Source organism: Medicago truncatula, chromosome 2 (genome assembly GCF_003473485.1).
Source record: "Medicago truncatula cultivar Jemalong A17 chromosome 2, MtrunA17r5.0-ANR, whole genome shotgun sequence".
NCBI classification, from domain to species: domain Eukaryota; kingdom Viridiplantae; phylum Streptophyta; class Magnoliopsida; order Fabales; family Fabaceae; genus Medicago; species Medicago truncatula.
Window position 1 is genome coordinate 3634930 of NC_053043.1, and position 12633 is coordinate 3647562.

General features: G+C 36.4%; 4 protein-coding genes across 5 annotated transcripts; 2 read left to right on the forward strand and 2 right to left on the reverse strand.

Annotated features, from left to right (window-relative positions):
* Window positions 1–216: 216 nt before the first annotated feature.
* On the forward strand, window positions 217–1318 carry LOC11423941 (enoyl-CoA delta isomerase 2, peroxisomal). Its single transcript, XM_003593517.4, has one exon. It carries the CDS (start codon window positions 323–325, stop codon window positions 1040–1042), a length of 720 nt encoding a protein of 239 aa, XP_003593565.1. The 5' UTR covers window positions 217–322; the 3' UTR covers window positions 1043–1318.
* Window positions 1319–1466: 148 nt separating this feature from the next.
* On the reverse strand, window positions 1467–1847 carry LOC11418677 (uncharacterized). The gene has a single exon (XM_003593518.3). The coding sequence runs from the start codon at window positions 1845–1847 to the stop codon at window positions 1467–1469; it is 381 nt and encodes a 126-aa protein (XP_003593566.1).
* Window positions 1848–4253: 2406 nt separating this feature from the next.
* LOC11424755 (putative tRNA (cytidine(32)/guanosine(34)-2'-O)-methyltransferase) lies at window positions 4254–10186 on the reverse strand. 2 transcript variants are annotated; one of them, XM_003593520.4, is made up of 12 exons: window positions 10026–10185; window positions 9868–9903; window positions 9695–9788; window positions 9438–9487; window positions 8457–8506; window positions 7921–8029; window positions 6982–7042; window positions 6708–6760; window positions 6179–6271; window positions 5507–5570; window positions 5133–5240; window positions 4254–4851 (listed from the first exon to the last, which is right to left on the reverse strand). In XM_003593520.4, exons 2-12 carry the CDS (start codon window positions 9892–9894, stop codon window positions 4610–4612), a joined length of 951 nt encoding a protein of 316 aa, XP_003593568.1. In that variant the 5' UTR covers window positions 9895–9903; window positions 10026–10185; the 3' UTR covers window positions 4254–4609. The 2 variants fall into 2 exon arrangements, with proteins under 2 accessions (XP_003593568.1, XP_024633283.1); XM_024777515.2 differs by lacking the exons at window positions 6708–6760; window positions 6982–7042 and having other exon boundaries at window positions 10026–10186.
* Window positions 10187–10317: 131 nt separating this feature from the next.
* Window positions 10318–12302, forward strand: LOC11441803 (pentatricopeptide repeat-containing protein At1g08070, chloroplastic). The gene has a single exon (XM_003593521.4). It carries the CDS (start codon window positions 10427–10429, stop codon window positions 11972–11974), a length of 1548 nt encoding a protein of 515 aa, XP_003593569.2. The 5' UTR covers window positions 10318–10426; the 3' UTR covers window positions 11975–12302.
* The last annotated feature ends 331 nt before the right edge of the window (window positions 12303–12633 follow it).

Sequence of the window (12633 nt, forward strand, 5' to 3'; positions counted from 1 at the left end):
TTTGCTGGAAAACAGGTGAGAGAGAGAGAGAGAATAAAGATGAGAAAGAGCAAAACAAGATAATATGTTTTGGTGTAGAGAGTACAACATAAAATCCATTAAATCTTCTTATCCAATGGTTCTCACCATTTGTCCAAAATGGACCATGCAGCCTAAACAGCACCTATCATTATATGCTAGTAACTAGTATTAATTAAGTCTGATCCAAATAAAAAACATTGAATGGTAAATCATTGAAGTTACTCCTCTATGAGGTTAAAATAAGTTCCATCGCAGGTGATTCAAAAGAAGCGTGGTGGATAATAAGAAAACAAAAGCAAAAATGTGCAGTCTTGAGAAGCGTGGCAACCTATGGATTCTAACAATCACCGGCGACGACCAAAACCGCCTCAATCCAAACCTAATTTCATCTCTCCTCTCAACTCTCACAACTCTCTCTTCTCAATCCACTCCCGGCTCCGTCCTCATCACCACCGCCACCGGCACCCGTTTCTTCTCCAACGGCTTCGACTTACTCTGGGCCCGATCCGCCACCTCTCCATCCGCCGCAACCGAACGCCTTCATTCCATGGTCCAGTCCCTCAAACCTGTCGCCGCAGCTCTTATGTCTCTCCCCATGCCGACAATCGCCGCTATCAACGGCCACGCCTCCGCCGCCGGATTTTTGCTTGCGATCTGTCATGACTATGTTTTGATGAGGAGTGATCAAGGTGTGTTGTATATGCCAGAGGTGAACCTTGGATTGCCGTTGCCGGATTATTTTGCGGCTGTGTTTGGAGAGAAGATTAAGTCTCCGGTGGTGTTAAGGGATGTGTTGTTGGGTGGTGTGAAGATTAAGGGGAAAGAAGCTGTGAAATTGGGGATTGTTGATTCTGCGCATGATAGTGTGGAGAGTACTGTTGAGGCTGCTTTGCGCTTGGGGGAAGAGTTTGCAAAGAGGAAGTGGGCTGGTGAAGTTTATGCTGAGATAAGGAAGAGTTTGTATCCTCAAGCTTGTTTGGTTTTGGGATTAACTCCGAAATCACTCGTATCGAAGATCTGAGTTTAATTGAACTGAATTTGATTATGTTTTAATGAATGTGAGCTTGCATTGTGTTAGTGCGTCTTTTGATTGACGATAAGTTTGACGAATCTTTGAAGTGTAGCCTAGCCTCTGTCAAAATGACAGTGATACATCGTGATTCAGTCAAACTTATCAGCAATGCAAAGATGTACTTAGTGGATTGTTGGATGAAGCTGTTGAATAATTTATTTATGCAAATTATACCATGTGCATAGAGTCACATAAATATATCAAAGTTTCTTAGTATTGTTCTCATGATTCTTGCTCAAACTCTATTGCCAAAGTGGAAGCATCAACTTTTTCTACTAATGAAATAAAGATAGTATACAATATACATTTTTATCGTTTAATATACACATCTCTTGCAAGTAGAAAACTTGAGAAACTTTTTCAACAACAATTTTCAGAGACTCACTAAACTAGGTGCCTCTTTAGAGGAAGAAGAATGCAAGAACTCGATGCAATCTTCTACAGCTTTAGCACGGTGTGAATCGGTGAGGTGATCTGATAATGAATGAGACCTTACCGAAGTGGATGAAGAAACCTTCCTAGAGGATCTTCTTCTCAAAGAAACAGCTCTTATAGAACTTGCTACCTTTGCTCCAAGCCTTATTAAGAATCTAACAGGTGACATAATAGGGTCTCTGTGTAATCTGAAACTCCAGGTTCCGATTAGCCTCTTTCTGTTTCGTAATACTTTGATGCAGCCATGCTTTAGAAAAATGGCTGGTTTCTCATCAACATCATCAGGACTAAAACACAACCTTTTGCTTTTTCTCAACATCTGAATAACAAAATGAGACTTCCCAATTACACAAAAAGCCAATTAATTGTTTCAGTTTTCCTATATAGCGTGAGAGAGAGAGAGAGAGAGAGAGAGAGAGATAGCAGTCAGATGGGACTTTTGCGAAGGTTGGAAAATGAGTATATATAGTGAATATAGATGTATTAAGTTCAAGGAAAAATGCTAGCTAGGTACTGAAATACTGAAATGGAATGATGGTTTTGTAGAATCAAAGGTAAATCATTAAGAGAGTGATGTTTCAATAACATTTAAGGACTTAGGTGTATGAGAAGTACAAAAGGAAGCAACTTGATCAGAGAAGAAGCAAGCTTATGTGCTTGAGACATGCACACATGGGTTTGTTGTGGAATGAGGTTTTACCATTAATGAGGGAGAGCCCTACCATGATCAAACAGATTTTAGAGGCAAAGTATGAAGTAAATGTAGAGCAGAAAATGTTAAGGGATCAAAAAGAGAAAAAAGGGGGTTTTGGTTTGGTCAAAAGGCTAAGGGGTGGAGCCCCGATGACCAAAGAAGGAGACAAGAATGAAAATGAAAATTTTAAGGTTAATAAAAAGATGAAGTAACAGATAGAGAGATACTCTTCTAATCAGCTTTTCTTTTGAGCTGGAATTGGAGGGCCTACACACGCTTTTTGGTTTCTCTTTGTCTATGGTTCTGTTTCTGAAATCTGAATTTAGATACCTCTGTGCCCTCTATGTTGTGCATTGTTTAGAGAAAGAAAAAGGGGGTGGAGGGAATAAGTTTGAATATTTTCAATGGGGTTGGCGTGAAAAGTAGGGAATCGATTAATCATATTTTTGTTGTTCCTTTTTCTATTGTTGCAGAGAAAAATGTGTCTCCATTATGGCTTCTCTGCAAATTTATTTCCCAAGTCATGCTTTTTGACCTGTGTTGGATTAGATGCACTTATTTTCTTTCCTAGTACTATGTTTATTTGGTTTTGTCTTTACAAACATGTCAAATAAATGAAATAAAATGAATGGTGGGAAATTTTATGAAATTGTATGATTAACATATTGTAATGTTGAGGATCAGAATGTTTAAACTTTTATATAATGACCTGTTGGCAACTATCAGTTTGATCTCCTGATTCCACGATCAGTACTGAAACCAAAAAATTTATTTTGGTAAGAGCTACGTTTGCATTCTTGAATAGGTTAGGTGTTTGGAAGTAATTTAATGTTGTTTTTTGTTTATGCCTGTTGATAAAACCTTTAGAATTGAACTAGTGTGTTTGGTAGTTTGCATTTAAATGCAACCACATACTATCCGTCATTTTTACAACTCTCTTTTGCAATTTTCACATATGTTAATTACGACCAGGGTTCAAATTTCACTTGAGAAAGATAGATGCTTAGATAGAACATCTGATGACCACTTTCAATGGAGTGTTCAAGTTCAAATAGGTCTAAATAAAATTGAACTTTTAAATTTTATTTTAATAAGAGGATTTCATTAACGAACTAGACAGGAAATGGAATAATCCCTACAATCCAACAAAAGCAAAGCATGTAAAAAAATTACAAAAAATATGAAATAAGACTTGAGAAAAAGGAGCTTCATGGCAATAAGTGGGTAATAGAAGTATTTCTATGAAGTACAACTGCGAAAATAATAGAAGAATCAGTCTCAGATATCATGATTAAGTTGTATATTTTGAACAACGATAATGCTTATTGTTACAGATAGGAGGAACACGAAACACAAGAATGAATTAAGGTCCATCGATTTGAAAGCTTTACCCACCCTGATTTCCGTCAAAGAAAACGGAGATGATAGTTTTAAATTCTTTAAATCAGTCCACGTGCACATTCTTGCCTTTCGTTCAAAATTCCTTCCTACAATTTAGCAGTACTCTTTGAACAATTTTCATGGAAACAATTCTCATAGCGCGCACTAGAGCTCAAATATAAGCAGTTAAGGAATTGTTGGGAACTTGGGATCAAAGATATTAGTAAAATCCTTGGATGAAAGCTCCACGAGTCTCTTAGTAATCCTCCACGACCTTTGCTTTATTGTGAGATCCATCAACATTACATTTATAAATTATTGGTTGTTTCTAAATGAAATAACTATTGATATGGTTGCATACTTGCATTACTACATGCAATTAATTACGTCACTAGCAATTTAAATGTGTAGTGGGCCTATTTATCCATAAAAAGAAGTGTAGTGTGCCACTCAAGACACCTACAGAAAAAGTGACAATTCTTGTCTACTCTCTACCCCATAATAGAAGTGAAAGGGACTTTTTCTCTTTTCTACTAGTAGGGGCTCTCCTGCACAGAGAAAACTACTATCAGGCTATCAGCCATATGCTGACAAGCAGTGAGTCAATATCACTCTCAAGAAAGTGCTCTTAATATCCATCCCAATGTGATATATTATCACTACTATTCATTCCAATTGAATGATCCAATTAAAGATTACAAGTAGTGGCAGCATCCTAAATAGTATATCAACCATTTCATAAATCTAAAATGTATCAAGTCTACCGGGAGCATACAAAAATGGTTATGGTTTAATCTGTTCAATCGGGAACCACAGTTTAACCATACAACAACAATAACAACAATCAAGTTGAATCCCACTAAGTAAGGGCGAAATCATAAAGATTCGACAAACTTTTACTTGATTGTCGAAGTATAACACAACCCTCTTTTTTCCTCATTACAATTGAAACATCAATAAATAAATAAAGTTCCAAATAACACTGAATAAACAGTGGATATGCAAGATCAGGAATCCAGGGAGAGATTTTCAAGTTCTCGGAATCCTTGAGGTGATGCTTTTTTTAACTCTAGAGCTCTCTTGTAAGGAGGGGCAATAGGAGGTTGTACTGGATCCAAGCTCTGATATGTTCCCCCAGCAACTTTAGGCAGTGGATATGACCTATCAGAATCATATCCAGTGAGGTCCCCGCAAGCTAGAAATGGGATATACACCTTATTAGGGCCTTCCAACCACCCACTAACACAATCTGCAAACACACATGCATTAATTACTCCACATCAATACCATGAAAATAACTATACATGATAGTAATACAATGAAGAAATTCAACAACAAAATATTGTATCTCAAGTTATGATAGAAAGGGCAAAGGGCAACTCGGTGCACTAAAGCTCCCGCATATGCGGGGTCCGGGAAGGGGTCTCAGGTTATGATAAGCACACTAAAATCAGGGATAACATTTTCGAAGCTGGGTTTGTTTCTATTCTATGACTGCTTTTAAGAATTGCTAGAAGGACTGACATATACCTGTATCATCTACGCCTGATGGACTTCCAACCTTCTCAAGAAGTCGGTGAAGATCTTTCGGGTTGAATCCTTCAGGAGGGGAGTAGTTTTCACAAACTGCAAATGCCTCTGCAAGGGTGAACAACTAAGAAATTAGCACAAATAGTATTAACCCACCTTCCTACCATTTTAAACCAAGGGAAATAGCCAAGTTAAACAAGGAGTATATTTGAAGTTCATATACATTGTCAGATGCTTACACATAATGTGTGGCATAACTACCAATTACTAAGCTATGGAAAATGCGTTTCCATAACAATTCATAAAGAAACTATAAAGAGCTAAAAAAGTATGCTTTTAAAAAAAAATAGTAACAAACAAGAAACAGTTTTTACCTATGCTGGAATTACGGCTACTTTTTGGCTTTGCGAAAGTCACCACAGGGAAAAATAATTTTAGCTGCAAACAAAAAGGCAACTTAGTATATGGAATTATGACTTTTGGATTCAAAGACTATGATACACCTTTACCACTTTCCCCTTTATTATCAGTTATTTAGCAGAAGCCAGAAAGTACAACAACACAACAATTTCACAAGTACAACGAAAAATTATCTTTTAACCAGACAAAAGCAGGCTACAAGTGACATAATCAGTTCAGAAAAGTTATCTTTTAACTCCTGCAAGTGCACTTGTTGTATTTATCAAGAGTAGGCTTTCCTTTTCCTTTAAAGTCAATTACATTGTCAACCAATTGGCTCATTGTTTCTGTTCAGAATTTTGGTAAAACCCTGGATCTTTTAGGATGATCTAACTTTCAAAGTTACAAGTCTAGTGATATTTGTATTACTTTCATTGTTTTCAAAGGTTAGGAGCTTTCATTCTCTGTTTAGGCCTAATTTATTTCCAGAGATGAGCATCAACTGTCACTTTACTACAGAAGTTGTGAAAGCTAACTAAAAGTTGGACGACTGCCACAGATTAAAGCAAAACATACTTATGCTAAGTCAAACAATGTGTAGGTCTCCAGTTCCTGAAATCTTAATGGCAAGGGGAAACTTCAAATACCTGACAGTATAGAAGGCTTGTGTCCTTTCCTCTAAATATCTTCGCAATGAACTTCCCTCCTTCCTTCAGTACATGAGTAACAATTGTCAACCCCTGCAAGAAGTAAGTAATTAGCATCAATCTGCGACAAAAATCCAACAAGATAAACAAATAAAATCATGAAACTCTAAGCGAATGAAGGAATAGTCCATTTAAATTAAACTATATACTACGCATGTGCTTATATATTAGATTAGATAAGGTAGTAGACTGACTGGGAATAACAAGCATATATCTATATAAAGGGGCGTCGCTGATTTTATAGCCTTCAATATCGTTTGCCATCCGTAATTTTAGGTAACGGTAATGAACAACAACAATATTGCTTGCACCATGGCAAACCTAAAAGACAATAATAACAACAACAACAACAACAACAACCAAGCCTTATCCCACTAAGTGGGGTCGGCTACATGGATCAAATGACGCCATAGTGTTCTATCAAAAACCATATTTGGATCCAACTCATTGACAAAAATTAAGTACTTACTGCAAGTATGAGTTGGGATTGAACAAATTCATCCATGTCATGAAGTCCGGTAACTACAAAAAATGAAGCCACATTTTTAAACTACAAACCAAAATGACGAAAAGCCCAAATATTAGAGTTTGTCTGTAGAATGTGTTTGAACTGACATGGAGCAACTAAAAAGAGATAAATTGATTCTCGTTGGTCCCATGAAAGAGGTTAAAACAAACAGTATCAAATCATTTGTAGCTGTTTGGTAAATATCATGTATTGAGAAGTTATGAATTTAAATTACCATCAGGAGCACCATCACACACAACAAGGTTGGCCTTGCAACCATCGAAATGTCTAATGACCTGAATCGAACAAGAGAAAACAATGTTGTTTAGAAACCTCGGTGCATCACTCATAAAGAAAGTTTAACTGATGGGATAAAGAAAGCTCAAAAAAAAAAAAGCAAGACCCATATGATCCTTCAAAGTTCCAACAAACCAAGACTCCGGCAGCAAAGGAACTATTTACAACAACAAGAGACATACTTATACATGTCAAGCTAGACACATGAATTGGCTAGATTTTATAATGCAGGAATTTAACTTTTCATATGAACGCACCATGTCTTTTCACAATCATTCTTTCTTACACAAACATGAACTGAACAAAAACAATTGGAAAAAAGAAAAAGAAATAAGGTATAGCAAAAGAAAGCAGGAATATATGGTTGAAATTCGACAAAGGAGAAATAACAACAAAAACCTTTTTCCAATAGGCCAGGATGGATACATAAATCAAATGATGCCATTAAGTTCTATCATAAATTTTAGAGCAAAAACAACCGTATCAAATGAAACTCGTAATGCGTTCACATGTTCAAATAAATCTAAATTGCTAATGAACTTGATCTCATGATGAATGAACTTGAGCAATAGAGTTTAGATAAATAAAAGAAGGGTTATGCTAACAAGTGCCCTAAGGGCATTGTTTAAGGAATCTATTATAAGAAATTTTATCTTGAACACATAAGTCAAACAAATGTAAAAGTAATAATTACAGAAGTTTCTAGGTAAAAGTTACTACTTTTAGTTGCTTAAACAATGCATCAAGGGCACTTGTTAGCATTTCCCATAAAAGAATTGATATCATTTTCAAATTCTACCGAGACAAGAGTGTTCCGTAAAGGGGGAAAAAACATGACATCTGTTAACAGAATAAAAAGCAACACTTCTGTACGTACCACTTCAGCGGTCCGAGCATTAGTTATATCACCCTGCACCTGGATAACACCTTCAATCGGAGCCATTGGCTGCAAATCAATAGCTACAATAAGAGGAAGATTTTCATCCCTGCATATCGTGATGCCGCAAGGAATTAACGATATTGATAGAAACAGAGATAATATGTGATAATTAACAGAGTGTTTGTAATGTGAAGAATCCTCCTTAACATAAAATGATACAGGATAAACAAAAAAGAAGAAATCAATAAATTCAAAACAAAACAGGAAGAAAACAATGTTTGAAAGGATGAGGCACTAACTCAGAGATTGCACCTCACATAACACATCAGGGAAAGCTTAATTTAATACTTCTTGTATAAGAACAATAATAAAAAGTTATGAATGTACATAACTATAACCAACGGAAAAGGATGATATCGTTTTATGGAGCTTAATTTCAATCCTATGTCCAAGAATGCATTTACAGGATGTGAAACCTCAATGTCATGGAAATTCTTAACAAAGCAGATAATTTCCAAAGAAAGTCAACTTACTTTGCATCAGGTGCAAGCTTGGCTGGAAGGTACAGTTTTCGACTCAAAACCTGCATGTACATTTTTTTAAGTATCATCCATACATCAAGATGGCTGGCAGATGAGATTTATGAATGCTTTATCTTGTTTTTCCCCTCTATTATTTATATTTGGCAATAACTTGAAACTTGTGCCCTATTCTATCATAGATAAGTCCGATCTAGTTTTCATCCTTAGTGGTGTTAACTTTTTTAGCAAAACAGCAAAAGATTTTAGCTGGGTCGCTGTAGTACAACTGGATTTTCTGGTGCATTTCGCCTCCTTCATTTGCATCAGTGCGGCAAACAATTTGTTACTGTATTTTATGTAAATGAAATCTTTGGAGGCTAGGGGTGGGAGAACTAACATTCTGTTCTAGTCAAATGTGTTGTTCACTTTTGCAACAACACAAAAAATCATGGAGTTATGTCTTCAAATGATAGTGACCTCTAGGTTTAAATTAAAATCCTTCCTTAAAGTGAATTATACATTAGGACGATTATGAAATAATAAAATTGAAGGGAAAAGACAAAATCATTAACTAATATCACAACATAAGGGAGTACTGTATGTGTCTGTTCTGAGGATAAGTTTAGGAAGAAGGACGGTTAGTCAATTATGAATCTAGAGCATAGACATGTCTCACAGTGAGAGCTCATAAACGACCCTATCGATGAAGGATAACCTGAAGACATCTAAAGCAAGACCTTCATGTCAGTTACATTTAATGATACTAGGTGAGTCAATCCCCTCGTTGATACAACGTTTTCTTATTTAAATGCTTTTCAGCACAAAGAGACATAGTTTGTGTTTGGTAAAAGAAATTACAGCTGCTTTTGATTTCTAAGAAACTAAATCAAAAGAAAATGTGTGTTAAATATGAAATATGTTGTTGAAATATATATGGCTGTATGATTGTGAACAATTCATATGCGAGGGCAGTGATAATTTGATCACCGGTACCTGACTCCAACTGCCTGGGGCAGCACATAAATCTACAACACGTTTCACCCCTGCAAAAAAGAACAAAATTGAAACTATAAGCAATACAGTGGAACAAAATGCTAGCAAGAACACTTCATTTATTCTGAGACATTAGCTACTTTCTCTATTTATATATTCAGGAAAGAGAGCAAATACCATCTCTGCTAAAAATGGCAAAAATAAATGCAACAAACTCGGAATAATTAAAATCGGCTTTCAAGGTTGAGAATGTGCACCTTCAAAAATGTTAAATTCCTCATCTATCTGAAGAAGTTTAAAAGCACTTCGAGCACGCCAACCTTCTTCTTTCGCTTTTCGGTAATATATATCCTGCAAACCAATTTAGCTAACATCAAATCAAACCAACAAAAAAAAAAAAAGAACAGTGTGAGAGTTAAATCAACCATACCCTCTTATCCCTTGAAGCTTTGCCCATGGTTTATTGCTTAAGAAACAAAAACATACAACAAAATGAGAAGAAGTTAGTTAACAAAAAACAGTTTCTCTGTTTCAGACATTTACTCAAACACCTAGAGTGCATATCAACATAGGCATAAAACTACAAACCTTTTCTCCTGAATCAAACTATCCAACAAATTTCACAGAATCACACGCTACTGGCAGACAAAAACGAATACAAGAGTTTAAATGAGCAAAATCGAATTGTACTAAGAATCTCGTACAGTGTACGAGAGGTAATTGAAGAAGCTATGAACTTAGGAGGCAAAAGTGTTTTTGGAAACAAAACCGGGTAATTTTATTTGCATAATAAACCGGACCGACCCGTTTAAACACACGACCCGGACGATTTTATAACCCAAATACATTCCGGGTTGGAGGGAAAAATACAATTTTCCCCCAACTTCTTCTAACTCAAGCATGACTGTTACTAGTTACTACTACTCTCGAGACCACCCGACTCATCTAAACTAAATACTAAATGGAGCTTCAGATTAACAAGAATACAAATGAAGCCTCAGAATCTGAATCAAATAGCGAAGCTCTCTCAATTTCAAATCATAAACCCTAATCCCCAATTGTTAAATCAAAACCTTAAACTTCTTTCAAAATCACACGATAATGTCAAAGCTTTCTTCAACCTCTGCAATCAAATGCTCTCTTGTTCTTCTTCCCACAATCACTACACCTTCACCCACGCGCTCAAAGCATGTTGTTCCTATCATGCGCACGCCAAAGGTCTTGAAATCCACGCGCGTCTCATCAAATCCGGTCACATCTTCGATGGCTTCATCAAAAACACTTTACTCTATTTTTACCTCTCCTCAAACGACGTCGTTTCAGCAACGCGCGTTTTCAAATCAATTCCTTCACCCGACGTAGTTTCATGGACTTCACTAATCTCAGGTCTCTCAAAATGTGGTTTTGAAACTGAAGCTATTGAAGCTTTCTCCTCAATAAATGTGAAGCCTAATGCATTAACTCTCGTAAGTGCGATTTCAGCTTGTTCGAGCATTGGAGCGATTAAATTTGGTAAAGCGATTCATGCTTACGGGTTGAAATCGTTGATGATTGATGGGAATATTGTTTTTTATAATGCTGCATTGGATTTGTATGCAAAATGTGGGTTTTTTAGTAATGCACGGAATGTGTTTGTGAAAATGTCTAAAAGGGATGTTATTTCTTGGACTACATTGTTAATGGCTTATGCACGTGGAGGACAATGTGGTGAGGCTGTTGAGGTTTTTAAACAAATGATTGTAAGTGGAGAAGCTGAGCCAAATGAGTCGACGGTTGTTACCGTGTTATCGGCTTGTGCTTCTATCGGGTCTTTGAGTTTGGGGTGTTGGGTGCATGATTATATTGAGAAAAGGATTGATCTTGATGTTGATGGTAATATTGGAAATGCATTGGTTAACATGTATGTTAAGTGTGGTGATATGAAAATGGGGTTGAAGGTTTTTAACATGGTTGTTCATAAAGATGTTATTTCTTGGGGTACTGTTATTTGTGGATTGGCTATGAATGGGTATGGTAAACAAGTTGTGCAGATGTTTTCACATATGCTGGTTCATGGGGTTTTACCTGATGATGTAACGTTTATTGGTTTGTTGTCTGCGTGTAGCCACGTTGGTTTGGTTAGTGAGGGAATGATGTTCTTTAAAGCTATGAGAGATAGTTATGGCATTGTGCCACAAATGAGTCATTATGGTTGCATGGTTGATATGTATGGACGTGCTAGTTTGTTTGAGGAAGCTGTGGCTTTCCTTAAAGGTATGCCTGTTGAAGCGGAGGGACCTATTTGGAGTGCTCTTCTTCAGGCTTGTAAAACTCATGGTAATGAAGAGATGTCTGAATGGATTAGGGGACAAATCCATGATAAAAATGTTGGCGTTGGTACTCTTGCTTTGTTATCCAATATTTATGCTAGTTCTGAAAGGTGGGATGATGCTAATAATGTTCGGAAAATAATGAGAGGCACTGGGTTGAAGAAGGTGGCTGGATTGAGCTGGGTTGAGCCTGAGGTTAGATTGGATTCAAGTTTATGTGCGGCTTAGAGGAGATTGATGAAGTTGTGTAACTCTACAGTGGTACCAATCTACAATGGAACTCTGAAGGTTGAAAGTTACATGTATCAATATATTTCTGTAGTCAGCTTATGGTAGACTTAAAATGTAAATTACTTCATTCTTGTACAAACCAATAAAATGCTTCGGTTGGCAGCAAGCAGTGCAATTTGATGACAAAAGCATAATGCATAATTGTATATTCAACATATAGAACTAGACTTGATGGCAATGATATTCAAGAAATTATCTTTTTTGTTCTGGATTTATTGTTAAATCATGACAGAATGTCACAAATTGACCATTCTATTGCTACAAATTATGGCCGTTTCATGGAAAATCATATTATGTGCTGGTGAAAAACCAGACAGCTGAAAATTTGAGTTTTTTTTATTTTGATGTCTTGTGTTCTACTATGTTAGTGTATCATTCTGGTGGTATGATCCTACTGCTGTTGTGGTTTTGGATTGTGTTGGTTTTGATGATTCTGTCTCCAAAATAGCAGTGAAATCGTTGTTTAAGCCATTGGAAAGAATCCAAGATTACTCGAAGAAATGTATGAAATTGGAAAGATTGTCTTGTGGCAAGCAAGGTTGATCTACTTACATCCCAGGTTTCACTTACAAAGTTAGATAGAGGGATTCCACAAG

Excerpts from the sequence above, each read along its gene's own strand:
- LOC11423941 (XM_003593517.4), top strand. The coding sequence starts at position 323 with ATGTGCAGTCTTGAGAAGCGTGGCAACCTATGGATTCTAACAATCACC.
- LOC11418677 (XM_003593518.3), bottom strand. The coding sequence starts at position 1,847 with ATGTTGAGAAAAAGCAAAAGGTTGTGTTTTAGTCCTGATGATGTTGAT.
- LOC11424755 (XM_003593520.4), bottom strand. The coding sequence starts at position 9,894 with ATGGGCAAAGCTTCAAGGGATAAGAGG. Across the intron at positions 6,761-6,981 it reads GTGTGATGGTGCTCCTGATG|TTACCGGACTTCATGACATG; the intron begins GTAATTTAAATT and ends CATTTTTTGTAG. Across the intron at positions 5,571-6,178 it reads CAAGCCTTCTATACTGTCAG|CTAAAATTATTTTTCCCTGT; the intron begins GTATTTGAAGTT and ends TTTTGTTTGCAG.
- LOC11441803 (XM_003593521.4), top strand. The coding sequence starts at position 10,427 with ATGAAGCCTCAGAATCTGAATCAAATAGCGAAGCTCTCTCAATTTCAA.